General features: G+C 48.9%; 1 protein-coding gene across 2 annotated transcripts in view; it reads right to left on the bottom strand.

Moving 5' to 3' along the window:
• Positions 1-19,139, bottom strand: part of Slc25a42 (solute carrier family 25 member 42) — a 26,309-nt gene extending 7,170 nt beyond the window's left edge. The window contains exons 1-2 of one of the 2 annotated variants that reach the window (XM_050127634.1): positions 19,018-19,139; positions 2,316-2,432 (exon numbers count right to left, since the gene is read on the bottom strand). In XM_050127634.1, coding sequence (XP_049983591.1) covers positions 2,316-2,400 — 85 coding nt within the window. In that variant the 5' untranslated portion in view covers positions 2,401-2,432; positions 19,018-19,139. Of the gene's footprint in view, positions 1-2,315; positions 2,433-14,183; positions 14,310-19,017 lie in introns of those variants that run through there. The other variant, XM_050127635.1, reaches the window with a different exon arrangement.
• Positions 19,140-23,626: the final 4,487 nt, after the last annotated feature.

Raw genomic sequence — 23,626 nt, 5'->3', positions numbered from 1 at the left:
TTGTAAGACTTTAAGACAATCCTGAAGCCATTTCTGACAATTCTGAATCCTCTCAGCCTCTGTGCCATAGTGCTTCCCCTCCTCCCCTGGGAACCAAGGACCTAACAGCTACACTCGCACGTACTCAGTTCCTGAACAATTACCCATATACGTATGCTTTGGTTCGGTCCCTCGGCTTCCCGAATGCTGGGGGACCCTGTCATGACAGAATTAATAAAATCCTCATGCTTTTGCATCGGCTGTAGTGTATGAGATGGTCTCTGGGGGTGACTCCTTCTCGGTGTTTGGACGCTAGAGTCCAACAAACTTAGGTCCCCCAACTTTACAAACATGTCTTTACTGACTGAGTCGTCTCCCAGCCTTTTTTCCTCTTCTTTTTTATTCATTATTTTGAGACAGGGACCCTCTTGCAATCATGGCTGGCCTGGAACCTGCTTTAAGTAGACAGAGACCCTCCTGCTTCTGCCTCCTGAGCTCTGGGATTAAAGGTGTGCCCCACATGCTTATCTCCCCCATTTTGAGACGGGATCTTGCTCCACAGCCTAGACTTTCCTAAATCTTGCAGTCCTCTGCCTCAGCCACCCAAGCACTGAGACAACAGATATGCACTATTGTTCCTGTCCATCGCTCTTACAACCCACATGTAGCCTTAGTGTCATCTAAAGTCCTGCTTGGCCTTGTGCAGTTAGCCTCTTGGGGTGAGGCTGACAGTTACCCCTGAAAGTTTCCCTGAGCTGTTCTTCCATCTTCCTGGTTTTCACAAACCTTTGTGCTTCCCATTCCCATCCTTGTTTGTATAATTACAGTGTGGCATTTTGAAGCCATTTTTTTCCAATATAGGGTTTCTCTATGTAGCCCTACTTGCTCTGTAGAGCCACACCGTGCCCAGCTAGTAATTAGCCCTCTATGGGGCTGCCATAAGGGCAGAATAGCACCCAGGCAATGGCTAACAGGCAATGCTGGGGATCCAGTGGCTAGCAGGGGGGATGCTGGGCATTCAGTGGCCAGTACGAGGCAATGCTGGGGGTTCAGTGGCCAGCAGGAGGTGAGGTTGGGGGTCCAGTGGCCAGCAGGGGTTGATGCTGAGAGTTCAGAGGCCAGCATGGGGTGACGTTGGTGGTCTACTGGCAGGGGCAGTGGTAAATGATGGCTGAGGGGGTTCACTGGCAGTGGTGTCTTCAGTACCTGGGTGGGGGGCGGGAGAGGGGGCAGGAACTGTCCCGAAGCTCTCCGGAACGCTTTACATTCTGTCAGGCTATCAGCCAGCCTCAGGACTGTGCTTAAATACCCCACTAGTGACTTTCCAGTGGCCCTGGTACATGCATCCTCTTGTCCCACTGGCAGTCCCAGGTGCCTCCTGTAACTCAGGAAAAGGTCAGGAGGACCACAAGGCACTGCCAGCTCAGTCACTGACCCCATGGACTTTGGGACTGTTGGTATAGTGCCTGCTAGGCCTAGGGAGGCCTGTGGACTGTGCAAGCCTGTTTTGGGTTCAGCAGGACCTCCACTGGTGGCAGATGTCCACAGGGAACAAGAGTGGCTGGAGCTGGGCACTTGTGACTCTCTGGCCTTAGACTCCCGAGTGCTGGGACTACAGACAGACTCTAGCATGCCCGGTCCCACTTTCACTTTCAGACGGACTGTCTCCTGCAGCTGCAGCAAGGCCTGCCGCCCCTGCTCTCCACCGAGGACTTCCTACAATTAGGAGTGAGGCCTTGGCCTCTTGCCAGACATTGGGCCTGGCTGGATTCCTGCATCAGCTAGGCTCTGATGACACCTTGGGCAGCACGCATCTTCTTGTGAGCAAAGATAGAAATGGTTCATGCCATGCAAGGGAGTGAGGATGGCAAGGACTGCATTGTGCTCCACTGACCTGGGGAGGACCCCAGAGACCAGCCTGCAGCAGCGGTCCTCAACCTGTGGGTCAAGACCCCTTTGGTCAAATGACCCTTTCACAAGAGTCGCCTAAGACCATCAAAAAACACATATTTACGTTTCATGACAGTAGTACAATTACAGCTATGAAGTAGCAATAAAAATACTCTTGCTGGGTGGTGGTGCACACGCTTTTAATCCCAGCACTTAGAAGGCAGGTGGATCTCTGTGAGTTCGAGGCCAGTTTGGTCGACAAGTGCTAGTTCCAGGACAAGCTGCAAAGCTACAGAGAAACCCTGTCTCGAAAAAAAGAAAAGAAAAGGAAAGGAAAAAATAAAAATTTTACAGTTGGGGTAACCACAACATGAGGAACTATATAAAGGGCTGCAGCATTAGGAAGATTGAGAATCACTGTCCCACAGGGAGGGAGGTGGCAGTACTTGCCTTTGAGGAGACAGCCCCGGACAGAACAGCTTCAGCATCTTCGCGCAGGCGCACCGAGCCTTCCTGTACACCATTACCCATCCCAGGTGTGCTGAACAGCGGGAGACTCAACCCTGAGGAACAAGAAGGGCTGAGTGAGGTGAGCTGGACTCAGCGGGATGGCGGCAGCTTGGCTGTTGACTTCTGAGGCTCACCCAGGCCAGCACTTGATTCTTGGCTCCACTCCCAAGAGGGAGAATATGCCCTTGCCCTTGGTCGATGGCTTCATCATAACAAACATCTTTCTTTTCTGTCACTTGTACATGGTCATCACAAATAGTCTGCTTTTCTGAACCAGTGCTAGCAGATAAGAGATGATAAGAGGCTGGCTGAGGCCACACAGCAGGGAGAAGAAAGGATAATCTTCTGACCATCACCAGCATGGCAGGAAATGGAGAGATGGGGACCCATACACCCACAGCCACTGAGTACCAGCCCACCACCAATCCAGGGTGGTCTTCCAGCATGAGTCTATGCAGCAAGATTTAAAAAAAAAACTCAGAAAGAGAAATTGGGGTTCAACCTATAGATCCAAAGAAGCAAAGCAGTCAGCCATTGGTTCTTACCTCGACCTCAGTCTGAAATGGTGATCCTGCCTTCAGGAATCTCAGAATGAGACTGTATCTGAGAGCTGTCTCCTCCCATTTTATAATCCTCTCTAGGGCTGGGATTATAGGCATGCACCACTGGGATTAAAGGTGTGTGCTACCATTGTCTGGTCTGTAAACTGACCGGTAGTGCTGTTGTACTCTCAGATCTTCAGGTGAGCTTTATTTATTAAAATACAAATGAAATACCACTACAAGTCTAGACCCAAGGGCTCTCTTTGACACCAGCTGCCTGTTCTCTGCAGAAAGAAATTGTGTGAAGGCCTTGTTCCCTGCACTCTCCCCTGAAGATCTAGACCAGTGCAGCCACCTGTGTCCCGCCTTCTCAGGCCACTAGACCTCAGGGGGAAGCAGAGATGAAGGGATGATAGAGATGTCACTGTGCCACATTGTTCTTTGAGGTCTTGTCAGCAGACTTGGCGACGCAGGCCTGTCACCCTACCGTTTGGGAGGCTGAAGCAGGAAGACCTGAATCCAAGGCCATCGAGTTTAAAATCAGCTTGGCATCAGTAAAAAGGAAAGGAAAGCCGGGAGCTGGCTCAGTGGAAGAACACTGGCCTAGAATCCATCAGTGAGGGGTTGGAGCCCCTGCTGTGACAGACAGCTCAGCAGGGTATCACTAGCCTTGCCTACTTGAGGCTCAGAGCTTAATCCCCATTGTGGAGGGGGGGGGACATCCAATCAACAAGGATGGGGGTGCAGCTTTCGTAAACCTGGTAAGTGGAAGGTCTGGGGTGCCATCTCAGGACCAACAAATAAAAGTATAAATGAATGAAAAAAGTGAGAAATCAGCACACAGAGAAGTGTGATGGTGAGCGGTGTGATGGTGAGCGGTGTGATGGTGAGCAGCAGCTGCAGGAAAGCAATGGCACTGATTGGGAGTTGTAAGCCCCCAGCTCTGCCCTCAATGTGGTTTAGCCTCAATCCCGGAGAAACAGAGGGCCCAGCCCACTGTGGGTGGTGCTACTCCTCGGCAAATGGTCCTGGGTACTGTAAGAAAGCAGGCTGCGCCTTTAATCTCTTCACTCAGGAGGCAGAGGCAAATGGATCTCTGTGAATTTGAGGCCAGTCTGGTTGGTGAGTTCCAGGACAGCCAGGGCTACAGAGTGACACCCTGCCTTGAACAAACCAAAAAGAAAAAGAAAACAGGGAAAAAAGAAAAGAAAAGAGAAAGGAGGCTACAGGCCATGGGGAGCGAGCCAGTATGCAGTACTCCTCCACAGCCTCTGCATTAGCTCCTGCCTCCCCTCACTGATACGTGGAACCTGAATTCTAACTGCAATAAAACCCTGTCCTCCCCCAAGGAGCTTTCAGTCGTGACGTTTATCCCGGCGACAGAAACTCTGACTAGGACTCGTGCCATGTCAGGCAGCTCACTTACAACTACCTGGACTCCAGTTCTGTGGCCTCGACAGGTACCCACACATACTGACACAAATATAAATACAAAAATAAAAATAATACGGGCAGGAGGGTTGGGGGCATGGATCAGCAATAGAGCTCTGTCTGGCCTGTAGGAGGCACTAGTTCCCAACCCTAGTAATTTAAGGAAGGGAAGAAAGAAAAAAATCAAACCAACGACTGAGGTCGGGACAGGAAACATAAATGTGAGCTTGCGTCAGTACCCAAGGTATTCAGAAAGGGGAACCACAGGTTGACAGCTGGAAGGTGGAAGGACACCGAGTGATGATCCAGAGGTGTCTCCAGGACTCCCCCCACTTTAAGACGAGTGAATTAGATGGTGGGGAAAGGAGAGAACTCTTCTGTGCATGGAGCCCTGAAAACGCATGCAACTCCCCAGAACTTATATAGTGGAAGGAAAAAGCCAACGAGCTGTCCCCTGACCTCCAAGTGTGCACTGTGACACAAGTGTGTATGTGCTCACACACACAACCCCATATAAACAAATGCAACAACAAAAACTTAAAGTCCCCAGGAGGATGAGGACGTACAGGCTCTGAGCAGACACATCATTTATCATAGGTGCTTGTGGACTTTGGGGCACTGACCCTCAAAACTCACCTCCCAGTGGAACTGTGGGAAACAGGACATATATGACAAAGGGACAGTGACACAAATATGTGTCCTTGCCTAGTGCATGAGACTGTTTTACCAATAGCACTGCCAGGAAAGAAAATGTATGTTTATATAAAACAGATCTGAAGTCCAGGCATTGTGCACACCTCTCACCTTGGCCTCAGGAGGAATTCAAGGTCAGCCTGGGAAATGTGAAACCTTGTTTCCTAAAAATAAAAAAATAGCCTGGCACGGTGGTACACACTTTGAATCCCAGCACTCAGGAAGCAAAGCCAGGTAGCTCTCTAAATTGAGGTCAGTCTGGTCTACACAGCAGTTCCAGCAGGACAGCCAGAGCTACATGGAAAAACTGTCTTGAAAAACCAAAAAAAGAAAGGAAAAGAAAAGGGGGGAAGCTTTTCATGTGTAAGGTCCTGGGTTCTATCCCCAGAGAAATGACAGAATGACAGATGATGGGTGGATGCATGGATGCATGCATGGATAGATGGAAGCATGAGTGCCTGTCCTGGGACAAAGCTAGGTGAGATGTCAGTTCAGGAGGACAGGATGTGGGAATGTGAGGACTCCGCAGAATGTGCTTCGCCATCTGAGAGGCTCTGCTCCCCAGAGGCAGGCGGTTCGGTCAGGTGGACAGCGACCCACGGTGGCTTGGAAAGCAAACACAGAAACCGTCTGCAAGCGCTCTGAGGGTGTAGGCTGCTTGCTGGGCAGGTACCAGCTCAAACACAAAGCATCAGTATTGAGCACCCTCACAGTTTCCTAAACAATACAGTAGGCTATTTGCTTACTATTTGAACTCTATCTGGTGCTCTGTCATCTAGGGAGGACACACTTAGGGACTAGGCAAACAATGTACCATGTACAGAAGGGCCAGGAGCTGAAGGTTTCAGTAAAAGGTGGGTAGGGGTGGAACACACACGGAGGAAGGACACAGATGACGACACTAGAACCAAGCCTCACAGCTAACAGCAGATGGCAGTGTTGCCATCCTGTTACTGGTGCTGAGCTGCAGGTGCCAGGCTTTGTCTGGGGTCTATTGGCTATTTCTTCGTGTCCTTCCCCAGTGTTAAACATTTAGCTACACACTGCCCCCAGCCATCCCCATCCTGTCTCTCTCATCTGTGTTCCCTCCTGACTCCTTTCCCCAGTCTCTGTTCTTCAAGATGGAACACCATAGGGACACTGCCCGGGAAGAAACAGCACAGGGTTCTCTCAGTGTTCAGGCCTGAATTTCCTAGTTAAGGTAAGGTCAGGTAAGCATCTCCTGGTCAAGTGGCCATGTTGCCACCTCTTAGCTCTGCTTTCTATGGTCACTTTGCTCAGGGTGTGTGTGTGTATGGGTGATGGGGGGCAGATGAAGTGCCAACTATGGAGCAGGGAAAACATTGATCTGTATGACCCAAATTGGTTTATAGGAATAGATATGTCTTCTATTCTGTTTTTGCTTTGCCGTTTGCACGTTCTGGTTTTTTAAGACACGGTTCTTCTATGTAGCCCTGGCTGTCCTGGTACTTGCTCTGTAAACCAGGCAGGCCTGGAACTCAGAGATCCACCTGTCAGAGCCATCCAAGTGCTGGGATTAAATTATGCACTACCACCAGCTTTGTTTTTGAGACAGGGTCTCGCGTAGCTTAGGCTGGCTTGAACTCCTGATCCTCTTGCCTCAGTCTCCTTTAGCGCTGGATTTATAGATGTGCTATACGCCATGCCTGGCTCAAATCCAATTTTGTTTGTTGGTACTGGGGTTGAAGCAAGGCTTCTGGGTGCTGAGAAACTGCTGAAACACTGAGCTGTATCCACTAGCCCTCTTTTACTCATTTTTGTTTTCTCTTTCAAACAGGGTCTTGTACTATTCTTTGAGGCTGGCCAAAAACATGCTGTGCAAGCCGGGCGGTGGTGGCGCATGCCTTTAATCCCAACGCTCGTGAGGCAGAGTGATGGAGGAAGGACATTGGTTAATTATAATAAAGAAACTGCCTTGGCCCATTTTATTGGTTAGAACATAGGTGGGTGGAGTAAACAGAAGAGAATGCTGGGAGAAAGAAGCTTAGTCGAGGAGTCGCCATGATTCTTCCACTCCAGACAGAGGCAGGTTAAGATCCTCCCTGGTAAGCCACCTTGTGGGCTACACAGAATATTAGAAATGGGTTAGAACAATATGTAAGAGCTAGCCAATAAGAGGCTGGAACTAATGGGTCAGGCAGTGTTTAAAAGAATACAGTTTCCGTGTAATTATTTCTGGGCATAAGCTAGCCATGCGGGCGGCCGGGTGCCGGGGACACAGCCCTGTCGCTCATATCACTACAGCAGAGGCAGGCGGATCTCTGGGAGTTCGAGGCCAGCCTGGTCTATAAGAACTAGTTCTGGGACAGGCACCAAAGCTACAGAGAAACCCTGTCTCGAAAAACCAAGAAAAAAAAATGCAGTGCAGCTGAAAACAACAGTAAACTCCTGACCCTTCTGCCTGTACCTTGTGAATGTTGGGATGACAGGTACACGCCACACTTGGCTCAACTAACTTCCATTCAGTGCTAGGGATGGAACCCATGACCTCACGGTGCCAGCAAACACTCTACCATTGAGCTGCCCCGCCCTCTCCTACTGCTTTTCCTTGGCCTAAACAAGCAAGGTGGGTGGGGAGTGATGCAGTGACAACTCCAAGACAGCAACTACGGTAGGACAGGTGAGGAGCTTAGCATGCAGGAGACTTGGGTTCCATCCTCAGATCTTTGAGTGTCAGATCTCTGGCTATCCAGGGAGGTCTACCTGTACCCTTGCCTCAGGGTTGCAGCCAGCCCCACCCTATCCCTGGAGGGGGCTACTGCTCAGTGACAGGTCTGCAGTGGATCCCATAATGACAGTCATCTGAAGCAAATTACTATCAGTCTGCCAATGATAAAGGCTGGTTTCTTTTCTAGTTCATAGAGTTTGGAGTGTCTGGGATGGTGGCTGTTGACTGAAAACCCTGCCTGCCAGGCTTGAAGACAGACGGAAGCTCCTCACTCTGTGCTCTGGGGACTGTGACTGTCACCCTGGCTGGAAGCTCTATGCATGCCTCACAATCTCTCAGATTTCAAAAAACCCAGACAGCTCTGGCCACAAGGCACAGCTGCTAACCCAGCACAAGGGGTCTGAGGTACAAAGCCAGCCTAGGTGGGACACATGGGAAGTCCCAGGCCAGCTGGGGCAACTTAGCAAGACACTGTCTCAAAGATGAGAAGGTCCATATAGGAGTGGGGATACATATAGCTCGGTGGCAATGTACTGAAAAAAGAAAAAAACAGTCCGTGAGCCGGCTCGGCAGAAAGAGACTTTGCTGTTGAGCTGATGATCAGATCCATCTCTGGAACCTGTCTGGTGAACCGACAGAACTGACTCACGCACATTCTCCCCCACCACGGTAAATAATTGCACAAAATGTCACTGCCCTCTGTCCTCACCGACCACACTACTACCAGAGGCTCTAGAGCACTATGCTGGCTCCCTGCAGTTATTGCTGCTCACGTCAAAAGCCCAGGTTCTCACCACAGTGCAGTGCTCTGCACCTGGTCACTCACAGTTATTTGATGGACAGGTAGGTAAATTACCTGGACACTCTGAACTCCACATCTTCATACTTTGCTCTGCTAAAAAACATTTCTGCATTCTCTGAAACCCACCTTGAAAATCTCATCCTCACTCTTGCCAGTGTTACCTGTGCCGAGTGGTTCTCCAGGCAGGTGGGGGTGGCACATGCCTTTAATCCCAGCACTTAGGAAGCAGAGGCAGGTGGATCTCTGTGTTCAAGCCCAGCCTTGTCTACTGAGTGAGTTCCAAGACAGCCAGGGCTACACGGCAAAACTCTGTCTTGAGTCCTTCCCCTAAAAGAAGTGGTTCCTATACCCCGTTCCACTAGATCCCCACTCAGGCTGGGGGCCATGGAAGCACCAGAGCCTGCATAGTGCTTTAGCCTCACCAGCTGTTCCTGTCCATGCACAGGTCTCTACTGCTGCCCAGTGCAGCTCTGCATTATATTGATGCTTCCCCGAACGGGGGCAGGTCCTACCGCTGCTGTGACAAGATAGAGGCCATGTGACCTCTATATCCCTGTCCTTCCCTCTGTCACTATATTCCTGGGCAAATGATACAAGCAGGCTAGTATGCTCCCTAACAATGAAGCAAGCAGGGCTGAGACCAGCGGATCAAATGGGCCATGCAGCACTCCAGCCCAGTGCTCCCCTACCATCTTTCTGTTTGTTTGTGAGGCGGGTCATACTGTGTAGCCCAGGTTGGCCCTGAACTCAGAGATCCTCCTGCCTCTGTCTCCCCAGTGCTAGGACTAAGGGGGTGTGCCATCATGCCTGACTCTTTATTTGAAAAAGGGTCTTAGGTATGGCTTTGAACTCAACTATATAACTGAGGATGACCTTGAACTCCTGATCCTTCCGCCACCAAGTCCTGAGTGCTGGGAGGACACTTAGCTGTTCTCTGCCATGTTTAAGGGCCATCTGCTCTAGGGAAAGGCCTGAGAGGGAGCAGATTGTCCTCCCACCATGCTGGGAGCTGGGCACCAGGACTGTTTCCTCCAGGGTGGGATGAGGGGACCACACACTGCAGAGGAGGATGCAGTGGCTGCAGGATTCCTGACAGCAGCCTAGACTCCTGCTCAGAGCTGCCAGAAGCTTGGTGCACCCATCCATTCTGCAGACAAGAAAGTCACACCTGAGCAAACTGTGAGTTCTGTCATCTACGCTGTTTTTCTTGTCCTAGGTCCCTAAACAATATCTTTGTTACAATTGTGTGCATCGTACTACACCACTTCGGGTTCTAAATAACCTAAGATGACCTGCAGTCTCAGGACCTAGTGAGCTCAGGCTGGAGAGACAGTTCCAAGGTTAAGAGCATTGGTTGTCCTTGCAGTCAGGGGTTTGACTCCCAGCACACACATGGTGCCTCACAACCATCTGTAACTGTGGTTCCAGGAGATCTGATGTCATGTTCTGACCTCTGCTGGCACCAGGCATGTGGGTGATGCACAAATATACATGTAAGCAAAATATCCACGATGTGGGATGCCCCTCTGTATGTTGTGAATATGTTTTATTACCACTGGTTAATAAAGAAACTGATTTGTCCAACAGCCAGGCAGAATAGTGCCAGGTGGGAAATCCAAGCAAAGATAAAGGGGAAAAGAAGGCAGAGTCAAGGGAAATAGGAGCAGCTGCTAGAGAAGCGAGATGCGAGTTAAAAGGTCACAAGCATCATGGTAAAATATAGAATAACAGAAATGGATTAATTGAAGTAGCAAGAGCTAGTTAATAATAAGCCTGAGCTAATAGACCAAACAGTTTGTAATTAATATTAAGCCTCAGAGTGGTTATTTGGGAACTGGGGAGTGGGAGAGAAACCTCCAGTTACACGTCCATACACAAAAAAATAAAGAGTTGAAGGCCAGCCTGGGCTACAGTGTGAGACCCTGTATCAAAATTAAAAATAAAAATGGTTGGGGAATATAATATAGCTCATAGCTCAATGGGAGAAAACTTGCCTAACATGTACAATACCCTGAGTCCCACCACCAGAACCACAAAAACAAATGAAAGATATCAAGGGAGAAGCCAGACATGGCAGCACACACCTGTGATCCCAGCATTGGAAAGGCTGAGGTAGGAGGACAAGTTCAGGGCTAGCCTGGCCTACATGATGGGAACCTTGTCAGAAAGAAGGAAAGGAGGAAGCGGGAAAGTGAGAAGGGGAAGGGAGGAGAAAGAGAGACAGAAGTGGGGACTTAAACACAAGGATCTAAGAACCAGCGTGACAGAGTAGCTCATTATCTGACTGGGTCCTCTCTCTGCAAGTTTGTTTGTTCGTGTATGTGTTTGTTATAAGACAGGGTATCAAGTAGCCCAGGCTGGCCTCCAGCTAGGTACATAGTTGAGGCTGACCTTAAGTTCCTCACCCTCCCAATGCTGAGATGCTCAGTGCTGGGCCACAGGCAGGCAGCACCATGCCCAGCTGTTTTCCAATGTTTTGAAACACAGTGGGCCAAGCTGACCTTGAACTTCTGGCCAGCATTGGAGTCACAGGCGCTTGTCCCCTTTGCCTGAGTTGCTGTCACAAACAGTCACGGCAGAGCTGATGTGAGACTGTGGAGAAGAGCCCTCCGTTTAGCTGTGAGGCCTGGTGGGATCAGGATCCTCTGGAGGCTCTGGGGATAATCTGCCCCGGGCCTAGTGGCTGCCAACGGCCCTGAAGGTTTTGGCTTGTGGTCCCATCACTCCAGGAGCTACTCCTTCATATCCTGCTGGCCCTCTCCCTAAGAGCTGTCTCTACGTCATCTTTCCTCCTTATAAGGATGCCAGGTGTCAGTGTCTGTACACCCCTGGCATCACTTCTGAGACAGGGTTTCAATAGATAGCCCAGGGATCCTCTAGTCTCCTCAGCCTCCCAAGTGTTGTCTCACAGACCCTCACTGGGCTCACAGTGAAAGCTTAATACCCGACAACGAGACAACAAAACAATGGACGACAGTACAAGCTGTGTATTCTACTCTGCTCCCTTCACAGAGCATATCCTGGGATGTGAGCATGTTTGCAAGATGGTCACAGCAAAAGGTGCCTCAGCAAGAAAACAGATATCCAACAGGCACATTTAAAAATAGCACAGTGACCCAGGAGGATCAACAGGGGACAGCATTCTACTTCTCCAGCCCTGTTACGAGCTCCTATTCTATATAACTTTCTTTTCATACCACAGAATACTTTTTTCTTTTATTTATCTACCTACCGACTTACCTATCTACTTATTTTTGAGACTGGATCTCCCCCCCCCCCAAGAAACAGGATTTCTCCGTGTAGCTCTGGATCTCCTGGAACTCCCTCTGTAAATCAGGCTGGCCTCAAATGCAGGGATCCCCCTACTTCCTGAGTGTTGGGATGAAAGGTGGGTTTTTTTCTCTTCTACTCTTTTTTTTTCCCGGTATTTTGAGACAGGGTTTCTCTGTAGCTTTGGAGCCTGTCCTGAACTAGCTCTTACAGACTAGGCTGACCTCGAACTCACAGAGATCCGCCTGCCTCTGCCTCCTGAGTGCTGGGATTAAGGACCCATGACCAGCACCTGGCTGTTTTTGTTTTGTTTTGTTTCAGGCAGGATCTTACTATGTAGCACAGGCCAGCCTGGAATGCTCTAGTCTCCTGCCACAGAATTCTAGGATTACCAGAATGCTGTACCACCACTGCCAGAGAATCTTACTTTTCAGTCATTATATTTTAAAATTAAAAATGTGTTTCTGGGGCTGGAGAGCTGCTCAGTGTTTCAGAGGACTGGCTGTTCTTTTTTTTTTTTTAATTTTTTTTTTTTATGTTCTGTCTGCATATATGCCTGCCCACCAGAAGAGGGCACCAGGTCTCATAGATGGTTGTGAGCCACCTTGTGGCTACTGGGAATTGAACTCAGGACCTCTGGAAGAGCAGCCAGTGCTCTTAACCTCTGAGCCATCTCTCCAGCCCTGGCTGTTCTTTTTTTAGAGGACCCAGCACCCACATGGTACTCACAAAGATCTGTGACTCTAGCTCCAGGAAATCTGCTGCGCTCTTCTGGCCTCTACTGTCACTGGGCACGCATGTGGTGCACAGACAAACATGCAAGCAAACACATAAAATAAAATTAAAAAAAAAAACCTCGGGGCTGGCTCAGCGGTTAGGAGCATTGCCTGCTCTTCCAAAGGTCTTGAATTTGATTCCCGGCAACCACATGGTGGCTCACAACCATCTGTAATGAGATATGGCGCCCTCTTCTGGCCTGCAGTCATACAGGGAGGAAGAATGTTGTATACATAATAAATAAATAAATAAAATCTTTAAAAATAATAATAATAATAATTTGGGAATCTCAGCCGGGCGATGGTGGCACACGCCTTTAATCCCAGCACTCGGGAGGCAGAGGCAGGCGGATCTCTGTGAGTTCGAGACCAGCCTGGTCTACTAGAGCTAGTTCCAGGACAGGAACCAAAGCCAAAACCCTGTCTCGAAAAACCAAAAAAAAAAAATAATAATAATAATAATTTGGGAATCTCATACAATACACCCCGATCACATTTGCTTCCCATTCCTGTCAGGTCCACCCTCCCCACCAAAACTAAAAATACCCCCAAGGGCTGGAGAGATGGCTTAGTGGTTAAGAGTATTGACTGCTCTTCCAGAGAACCCAGGTTCAATTCTCAGCACCCACATGGTGGCTCACAACTGTCTAACTTCAGTTCCAGGGAACCTGACACCCATGACAAAACGCCAATGCACATAATATAAAAATAAATAAATTGAAAAAAAAAAACACCTCAAACCAAGTCCAATTTGTGGCTCAAACTGGTGTTAAATCCACAGTCATCCTCCTGTTCAGCACCAAAGTGCTAGGATTGCAGGCCTGAACCCCCACACCTGGCCACAAATGAAGTTTAAAGTTAATGCATTTGTTTATTCATTTAAGAAGGGTTATTTACTTTTTTGCCAGGCGGTAGTGGCATACACCTTCAATCCCAGTACTCAGGAGGCAGAGGCAGGTGGATTTCTGTGAGTTTGAGGCCAGCTTGGTCTACAGAGAGTTCCTGAACAGCTACACAGAGAAACCCTGTCTTGAAAAAAAAAAAGAAAAAGTTTATTTATTTTTATTTTATGTATATGGGTGTTTGCCTGCAGGTATGTCTGTGTACCCATGTATGTGCAGAGACTGCAGTGGGCAGGAGAGGACAATGGAACTGGAGCTAGCTGAGTGCTGGCAATCTGGTCTTCTGAAAATGCAGTCAGTGCTCTTAACTGCTGAGCCATCTCTTTCTATCTACTTGTGAGACAGAGTCTCACTATGTTGCCATGGCTGGCCTAGAACTCTATATATATCAGGCTGGCCTCAAACTCACAGAGAGATCTGCCTGCCTCTGCTATGCCTGGCTTATTGATTTATTTTGAGACAGCCTGAGACAGAGTCTCATGTAGCTTAAGATGGTCTCAAACTAACTGTGTAGCTGAAATTGGCCTTAATGCCTGACTCCTCCTGCCTCAACCTGCCCAGCTCTGGGTTAATACTACCTACCTCTGGGCATGTACTACCTACCATACCTCATCAGAGGCAGTTTTCAAAATAACCTCCCTTTTTAATATTTATTTTCATCTTTTAAAAAAATTTATATACATGCAAGTGTACAGGTACCTGAGGAGGCCAGAAGAAGACAGGAAATCTTCTAGAACTGGAGTCACAGATGGCTGTGAGCTTGCTTCCATTCAGGTGATGGGAGCTTAAACTCGGGTCCTCTGCAAGAGCTGCCAGGTCTCTTAACTACCTCGCCAGCTTTCTAGCACTCTGAAAAATGCATTCATTCATTTATTTATTCATTTATTTATTTGGTATTTCAAGACAGGGTTTCTCTGTAACTTTGGTGCCTGTCCTGGAACTAGCTCATGTAGACCAGGATGGCCTCAAACTCACAAAGGTCCACCTGCCTCTGAAAAATGCATTTTTTTAAAACACCTTTAGGAGGCAGAGGCAGGCGGATCTCTGTGAACTCTATGCCAGCCTGGTCTACAGAGAAAGTTCCAGAACATCCAGCGTTATGTTTTTATTTAAGTTTCACAAATAAATAGACAGACAGATAAATAACAAATGGGTCTGGGAGCACAGTTCTCTGGCAAAACACTTGCCTAGCAGCCATGAACCACTGGCCTTCATTTCAACACCGGAGCAACAGGTGACTAGTTCTTCTTGTGTGTGTGTGAGTGCGTGTGTATGAACATGTGCAGGAGTATGCATGTATGTGTGACGTATGTGTGCATGCATGTATGTACGTGTCTATATGTACACACAAGCATGCATTTACGTATGTATGTCCTTGTCAGGTGCCTCCCTGGAATGGTACTCTTAATAACTGAGCTAGCCCTCTAGACCAGTGGTTCTCAACCTGTGGGTCTCGACCCCCTTAGGAGGTTCAATATCAGATATTTACATTATGAGCCATAACAATGCAAAATTATATTCATGAAGCAGTAATGAAGTAATTTTATGGTTGGGGTATTATTTTGAAAACTGTGTCTCGGCTGGGCGGTGGTGGCGCACACCTTTAATCCCAGCACTTGGGAGGCAGAGGCAGGCGGATCTCTGTGAGTTCGAAGCCAGCCTGATCTACAGAGCAGCCCTGTCTTGAAAAACAAAAAGAAAGGTAGAAAGGAGAGAAAGAGAGAAAGAAAGAAAAAGAAAACTGTGTCTCTGACTAGGTAGTGCACGTGCCTGGTACCTCACAACATGAGGAACTGTATTAAAGGTCTCAGCGTTAGGAAGGTTGAGAACCACTGCTCTAGCCTTGTTTCTCTTATTGGCTTACAGCTTGACACATCAAGCTTGGCCTGCAGATCGGCCAGCCCCAGGGACTCACTGGTCTCCACCTTCCTGCCCGGGTTTCATACTTTTCTCATACAAGTTCTAGGACTCAGGTTCTCATGTTTGTACAAGCACCAGTCAGCTATCATCTCTGCCTCAAACTGTTTTTTGGGGGGTGCCTTATCACAAAATATCAAGACCCAATTTTGGATGCCATTTGGGGTCAGAGATTCCATCCTCCAAGTTAATCTCAAACAACCATTCCACGATGGCAGGTCTCATCTTGTGTCCTCTCCAAGGTTTCTCCTTGGACCTGCAGAGAGGGACTGGGATAGGTCCTTTCACCTCACTATGGAGAGGATCAGAAGTTCATTGTAAGGGCGGCTTCCTGAGCCAGGACATCCAAGGGGAAAGATCAAAGGCTCTCCTGCACCACTGCTAACCGGCCACGGGGCCAGGAGAGCCCTTAAAACAATCCTGTCTGAGCGGGCTACTGGAGGAAACAGGCCTTCCACGTTTTCCCCAAGAGAATAAAGCTAGTTAGTTAGTAGTTCCCTTGACCTGGCCCTGGCAGTTGTGCCTAAACATGAAGACGGGGGCTCTCTGAGGGGCTGCACATGGGAAGCAGGGTGCTGACCCACCCATACTCATTCCCTACTGACCCCATGCAGCACGAGCCTATGCAGAACCCACAGTCAGCTATAATCTTGTTATTTGATAGCTGTTTTTTGCTTTGCTTGACACAGGGTCTCAAGTAACCCAAGTGGATCTTGAACTTGCTGTGTAGCTGAAGATGACCTTGAACTCCTAATACTTCTGTCTCCACCTCCTAAATGCTGAGGTGGTGGTTATGGGTAGCAAACAGGCACTTCTGGGGTTTTCTGGCTGTTTGGTGTTATTGAGACAAGGTCTTACTATGTTCTACAGGGTCTTGCTAAGTATCTCACGCTGACCTTGAACTCACTACCCTCTAGACTCAGCCTCCCTGGAACTAGGACCACAGAGATGCACAGAATGACTGACAATCTAATTTATTGGAAACAGAGTCTCACTATGTAGCCCTGGCTATTCTGAAACTCACTGTGTAGACCAGGCTGGCCTCAAACTCACAAAGATCCACCTGCCCCGGCCTTCCAAGAACTAGAATTAAGTACACAATTGCTAGCATGTACTGATTTTGTAACTACATTTTACACTTACCTTATCAAATTTTAATTTTATATGCACAGTCTATATATGTGTGTATAAAAGAATGAGCTGGGCAGTGGTGGTGCGCACCTTTAATCTCAGCATTCAGGAGGCAGAGGTAGACGATTCTCTGTGAGTTTAGGACAGTCTGGTCTACAGAGTGAATTTCAGGACAGGCAGAGATACACAAAGAAACCCTGTCTCAAAAAACAAAAAAAAGAGAAAGAAAGAAAGAAAGAAAGAAAGAAAGAAAGAAAGAAAGGAAGGAAGGAAGGAAGGAAGGAAGAAAAGAAGGAAGGAAGGAAGGAAGGAAGGAAGGAAGGAAGGAAGGAAGGAAGGAAGGAAGGAAGGAGAATGTGCACATAGAGGCTGAGCAGATGGTTCTGCAGGTAAGAGCTCTTGCTGGCAGGCAAGCATGAAGACCCAAGTTCAAATCCCCAGCACCCATGTAAAAAGTCAGGCATGACTGCTGGAGCAAAACTAGATATCCTCCCCTGGCCTCTGTGTGTTCATGTGCATCTACACACATGTGCACATATACACCACACTCATACACAAAAACAACATCTGTATACATACATATGCATGTAAATACAGTCTCATATACATGTGTACACACCACACACATATTCTTATTATAATTTTTTGCAAAGCTGAGAGTAAAACCCAAGGCCTTGAAAATACTACAGAAGTATTCTACTACTGAGCTGCACCCCATGACCTTGCTTGAAACTGAATGGGAAGCCCCAAAGGCTACAGTTTCCACAGGAGAAGCTGAAGGTGACATGACCAGGAGGGACATTCCGGCAGTGTGCTCTGTGAAAGGGAGAGCACCGAGAGTGACAGCACAGGGTAGTCTTACAGGAAAAAGAGACCTTCTCTGCTGCACACATAAACTGAACTCAGGAGAACTACAAAACTTCCAGAAAAATCTTTCTTCCCCAACCCAGCTTTTTCACTGGAAGCTTTATACAGTTGAAACACTATCCCTCCCAACTCTGAGAAGTATTTCCTTACTGCTTAGCAGTCAAGGAGCTTGGGCAGGTCACGAAGAGGGCCTGGTCTGACCACAACCAGCAGCACCCCAGATGTTCAACACCTCCACACCCGCCAAGACCTGGAGACACATGCTCGCTCAGGCAGCCACCTAGGGGCTGTGTCTTCCAACTAAGCATTTCCGGATCCAATCAGTCACGACTTGGGAGAAATGCCTGGGAATGGGTGGAGTGAGTATGGTAGGGGTTCCCCTCCTCCACCAGCCCCAGAGAGATAAACATAAGCAACCAGCCACTGACAGGAGTGGGCTTGAAGAGTAGGCTCAGAGCCTGATCAGCATTCTAGGGCTTCAGATCTGTGACTGGTAAAATGGGGGTCAAAAAATAAACAAACAAAAAGAATTTTATATATATATACACACACACACACACACACACACACACACACACACACACACACACACACACACACACACACACACACACACACACACATATATAGCTGGGCGATGGTGCGCAGGCCTTTAATCCCAGCAGAGGCAGGCGGATCTCTGTGAGTTCGAGACCAGCCTGGTCTACAGAGCTAATTCCAGGACAGGCTCCAAAGCCACAGAGAAACCCTGTCTCGAAAAAACAAAAAAATAAAAAATAAATAAAAAATATATATAGTGTGTGTCAGAGGACTTTTGGAAATTAGTTCTCTCATCAGTTGGACCCTGGGGCTAGAAAAGGCTGACCCCTTTCACCTCAAGCACTCTTCATAAGAGTTCAAGGACAGCCTGGGCCACAGAGCGAGTGTGGACTTGACCCCAAAAGTAAGTAATCGATAAATACAACAATAAAATGAAAAATAGAAAAAAAAAACCACTGTTAAAACAATAAGGGGCCAAGTGCGGTGGCATAAACCATTAATCCTAGTACTTGGGAGGCGGAGACAGAGAGATCTGAGTTCGAGACCAGCCTAGTCTACACAGTGAAACCCTGCCTCCAAAAATAAATCACCAACACGCGCACAACTACACAGGAAAAAAAGGCAATTTTTTTTAACTACAAGGGAAAAGTTAGGTGGGTTTTGCTTTGGGAATGAAGCGATGGTTGAACGACGGGGACTGGGAAAAGCACCAGGTGCACGTGTGCAGCAGAGGGCAACCGCAGCCGGGTGGCACCCGAAGCTTCCACCGGTTTCCGAGGAGGGACAGAGGGACAGACGGACAGGGAAGATCGGTGAGGGGCGAAGATGGGTCACCGAGGCACGGGAGTGGGGTGCGCGATGCCACCTCGGCCTCCGCGGGGCTGTCACCCGCAGGGCAGGTCGGCGTGAGATCAGGGTTCGGCCTGGCCGTGAGGACCCCGAGGACGCGCGCCCCGGAGTGAGAGGGGATCTGTCACTTCAGCGCTCGCGACACTGCTGTCACAACGGAAAGACCCGTGCCGCGCTCTGCGCGGACCCAGCCACCCCGCGGCGCCTGCGCTCCTGGAGGTGCACTCACCTGCCCGGACGCGTCGCCTCCGCCGCCGCCGCCGCCGCCGCCGCCGCCGCCGCCGCCGCCACAGCCGCCGCAGCCCCTCCTCGCGCGGCCCGAAGCTCGCGGCCCGGGCGGGGCCCAGGCCGTGCTGCCATTGGCCAGGTTCTGACCAGTCAGCGCCGGAGACGGCGAGAATTGGGAAGCGCGACGCGGACGGACATTGTTTCTGACCAATCGGTGGTGGAGGGGGCGAGGCTCCATGGAGGGGCGGCTCTGGTTCTCCGAGCGGTCAGCACCGGGTCCGAGCAGGGAAGCCGGGCGGGGAGGCATGCGAGAACCCGCGGAAAACAGACAGAACGCTCGACCAATTGCCGGGGGACGTGGGCGGAGCTAAGGAGAGGCGGCGCTTGTTCTGAGTTCGCCGCTCAGAGAGACAGAAGCAAGGATTGGAGCCCGGAGAAAACGGGCAGAGCTCTTGACCAATAACTGAAGGGAAGAGGCGGGACCTAGAGACGCGCGAGGTTGGAAGCCAAGCACCACCAAACGGGCAGCGCTCTAGGCCAATCTCTGGAAAGCAAAGTCGGGACTGGTGTAAACTGGTGCCCGGGGAGGGCGAGGCTGGACGAACGGAGGGTGTAGCCGGGAGGGAGACGATGATTGGATTTTAAAGACGTACACGTCCCGTAACCAATCGCAGCAGCCGTGGGCGGTGCAGCCTCGGGGAGACCGGGCGCGCCGGGCGCAGACAGTAGCAATTCGTTCTGCCCGGGTTGGTCTCGTAGCAGGCGCTGCCTCCTCGGGTTTCTGCACAGCGCAGAGGCCTAACTCCTCCCTGAACTTAGACCTTGACAGCTGAAGGACGTTTGGTTAATTCTCAACCTTTCCCTCCCCTACTGCTCCCCTGGACAAGACACAAAGGTTAGAAACGCCAGATCACTCAGCCTCCCTCTGCAACTCGAGCTCGTGTGCAAACGTGAAAAAAGTGGAATCGTGCTGACGGTATCTGTCTGAGTTCCTGAAATTGACGTCCCTGGGTTCAATCTTTATCCTTCACAAGTTCTTAAGACGTCCCTGTGGGACCTGACCCTGCTAAGCCATAAGTGAATTAGACCAACAATACACAATCACGAGTCAAATGGGACACAGAAACTAATACAGAGAGGTCAAGTTCTTTGTACAGCACTTTAGCTATTCAATTTGTGGGTTTTTTTTTTTTCCAAGGCAGGGTTTCTCTGTAGCTTTGGAGCCTGTCTTGTAGCTAGCTTTTTTTTTTTAATTTATTTATTTATTTTTACAGTATTCTGTCTGCCTGTATGCCTGCAGGCCAGAAGAGGGTACCAGATTTCATTAAAGATGGTTGTGAGCCACCATGTACTTGCTGGGAATTGAACTCAGGACCTCTGGAAGAACAACCAGTGCTCTTAACCTCTGAGCCATCTCTCCAGCCCCTGGAGCTAGTTCTTGTAGACAAGGCTGGCCTCGAACTCACCGAGATCCGCCTGCCTCTGCCTCCGGAGTGTTAGGGGTTTTTTTTTTGTTTGTTTGTTTGTTTTTTGTTTTTCAAGACACGGTTTCTCTCCTGTCTTGGAACTAGCTCTTGTAGACCAGGCTGGTCTCGAACTCACAGAGATCTGCCTGCCTCTGCCTCCCAAGTGCTGGGATTATAGGCCTGCGCCACCACCGCCCGGTTCTAGCTATTCAACTTGTATGTAAAACTTTGAACTCCTTGAAAAGGGAGTAAGGCAATGGGGAACAGAGCAATCTGAGTTACTGTGCTCAAGTCTTGGGGAGAACAATTCTGAGACTCAATCCTGTTCCCTCCTACCCTGTATAGAAGCAAAACAAAGAAGTCACCCAAATGGCTCAGTGGGTATATGTTAAGACCCACCTAAATTATTGCCAAATTAAAGCAAGCAATTAACTAAAGGAAAATTCTTGTGTGCGTGCGTGCGTGCGTGTGTGTGTGTGTGTGTGTGTGTGTGTGTGGACTTGGGCTGTCTCTTCTGAAGGTGGGGTTCAAGAGATCAACATTGGACATGGTAAGATAAGGTTTTTATAGCTCAGGGGGTAGGGGCTTTCCAAATGGGGAATTTGGCAGGCAAATGGATGGGGTGGAACAGAAGCTTTCAAGGTAGTTATAATGACCTAATGAAACAAAGACGTATGATTGTGAAGTGGTCACAAGGTGACCATGGCAAGAAAGCCATAGCAAGGTGGTTATAAGGTGGGGTTTTTATTTTTTTTTTTGAGTGGGGGGCGTTGAGACAGGGTTTCTCTGTAGCTTTTTGGAGCCTTTCCTGGAACTCACTCTGTAGACCAGACTGTCCCCGAACTCACAAAGATCTGCCTGTCTCTGGTCTCCTGAATGCTGGGATTAAAGACGTGTGCCACCACCGCCCAGCAAGCTGGTCATATAACAAGGTGGATAGACCAACTTCTTGAAACAGAGGCATGGTTGCTATTTCCTGGAACAGTCAGTACAAAACCATTTGTAGTTAAGGTTACAGGTGGGCCATAGGGCAATCCTTGAGAAACAAATTTAATCATAAACAGGAATGAGCCTAGTTGTTTTTACTGTCTGATGACTTTGAACCCCAAGATGGAGGCAGGCTGGTTCTTCATAAGGCACTGGTCTGGCCACCAGGCCTAAGAACCCTCATGATGGAGAGAGAGAACAGACTCTCAGAAGTCGTCTTTCAACCTCCACACACCTGTGCAATGGCATGTACACGCCCAAGGCCCTGCTTCTTGGTAAAGCAGAGGATCATGGGGAGGCTTTGAAGGTACTCACAGCTGAGGGATGTTCCTTGTCCCCAGGACCATCTACAGGTCCATTCTCTTCTCTGACTTCCTGGCTTTCTTTTTTCTCGAGACAGGGTTTTTCTGTACAGCTCTGGGTGTCCTGGAATGCACTCTGTAGACCAGGCTGGTCTTGAACTCAGAGATCCTGCTGCCTTTGCCTCCCGAGAGCTGGGATTAAAGGCGTGCGCCACCACTGCCCAGCTCCAAAGATGACCTCTTATTTCCTATAGTTTTGGGCAGAGCAATTTCAGATGATCTTGTGAGGAATTGGGGTTAAGCTTAATATTAAGACTCAGATTTCAGAGTTGTGTAAAGCCCCCAATCTTCCTCCCCAAAGTTCAAATAGACACTCATATTGCAGAAGCCATTATCTCCCGCCACTGTGGGACTCTCCACGGATTCATTCACTGCAGCCTTCCCAGTGGAAAAGAAGACATTCTAAAGAGACACTCGTGGGGCTGGAGAGATGGTTCGGTGGCTAAGAGCACTGCCTGCTCTTGCAGAGGACCTGAGTTCACTTCCCAGCACCACATAGTGTTGGGTCCATGGGGGTCACGCAAAGATGGGGACACACCACCAAAGTTTATAAACCAGAAACAAACTTTATTCCAGGAAAAAATAAAAAATTAGAAAAGAAATCTGCATGGCACAAAAAGCTTATCAGCTAGCTGAGACCATAGCCAGAGATGGACTTGTAAGGCTGTGGCAAAGGCTGGTTTTTGAACTCCTCCTTTTATAGCAAGCATTAGGCAATAACAAAAGAATTTTTACAACCTCAAGGTAAAACTCAGATACAAACTGCCCTTCTTTTGTTATTTTCATTAACAGGATTTTTCTCAGTTAAAGCAGTGTTTGTATTCAGTCCATTGTCTCTCCCTCCCTGGCAGTGTTTACCTGGGCTCTGCTCCCCTGACACAGCAAGTTTTAAATGACAGGGAAGGATACGGGAAATGCACAACCAAAGTCAGAGGTCACATCCATCCCACTGTTCGGGTGAAAATGTCACCCCAGTCCCTAACATCCTTACACCCAAAGAGTCTGGAATGTTTGGGTTAAAGCTTCACCTTAGCCCCTGGCATCCATATATCCAAAAAGTCTGGAATGTTTGGGTGGAAACTTCCATTCCAAGACCCCTACTCAGTCTTGCCAAAAGAGCTATAGGCTTTATAGTGGAGTAACCCACTGTTAATTAATCCTTAAGTCACTGAGAAAGCTGCTGCCAGTCTGCTCTCATTCTCCTATACTTTTTATATTTATATTTTGGAGCCTGTCCTGGAACTAGCTCTGTAGACCAGGCTAGTTTCGAACTCACAGAGATCTGCCTGCCTCTGCCTCCCAAGTGCTGGGATTAAAGGCCTGTGCCACCACCGCCCGGCTAGGAATCCGTTTCTTGCTGTGCACTGGCTTGCTCTCTGCCTCTCCCTGAATCCAGACTGGGCTGATAGCCAGCAAGTCCCAGACATCCTCCTGTTTCTGCCCACTTGGCCCAGCTTTTGGATGACAAGCTGGTGTGGCCATGCCCAACTCTTTTACGTGGGTGCTGGAGATGGGGATTCCGAACCTTGTGCTTGCGTAGCAGAGCAAGCCTTCTCATAGCCAGGAAACCATCTGTGTCTGCCACACCCTTTGATGTAAGGGTGTCACTATATAGCCCTGGCTGTCCTGGAGCTCATCATGTAGACCAGGTTTGCCAGAAATTCAGAGATCCACCTGCCTCTGCCTCTCCAGTGCTGGGATTTAAAGGCCTATACCACCATGCCATGTCTGCCATGTTTAATTTTTGATAAAGGATCTTATATAGCCTACACTGTACTCAGACTTGTTTTGTAGC

Source organism: Alexandromys fortis, unplaced genomic scaffold, assembly GCF_014885135.2.
Source record: "Alexandromys fortis isolate MF-2015 unplaced genomic scaffold, M_Fortis_MF-2015_v1.1 scaffold_284, whole genome shotgun sequence".
Classification (NCBI taxonomy): domain Eukaryota; kingdom Metazoa; phylum Chordata; class Mammalia; order Rodentia; family Cricetidae; genus Alexandromys; species Alexandromys fortis.
This window is presented reverse-complemented; position numbering and strand designations above follow the sequence as displayed.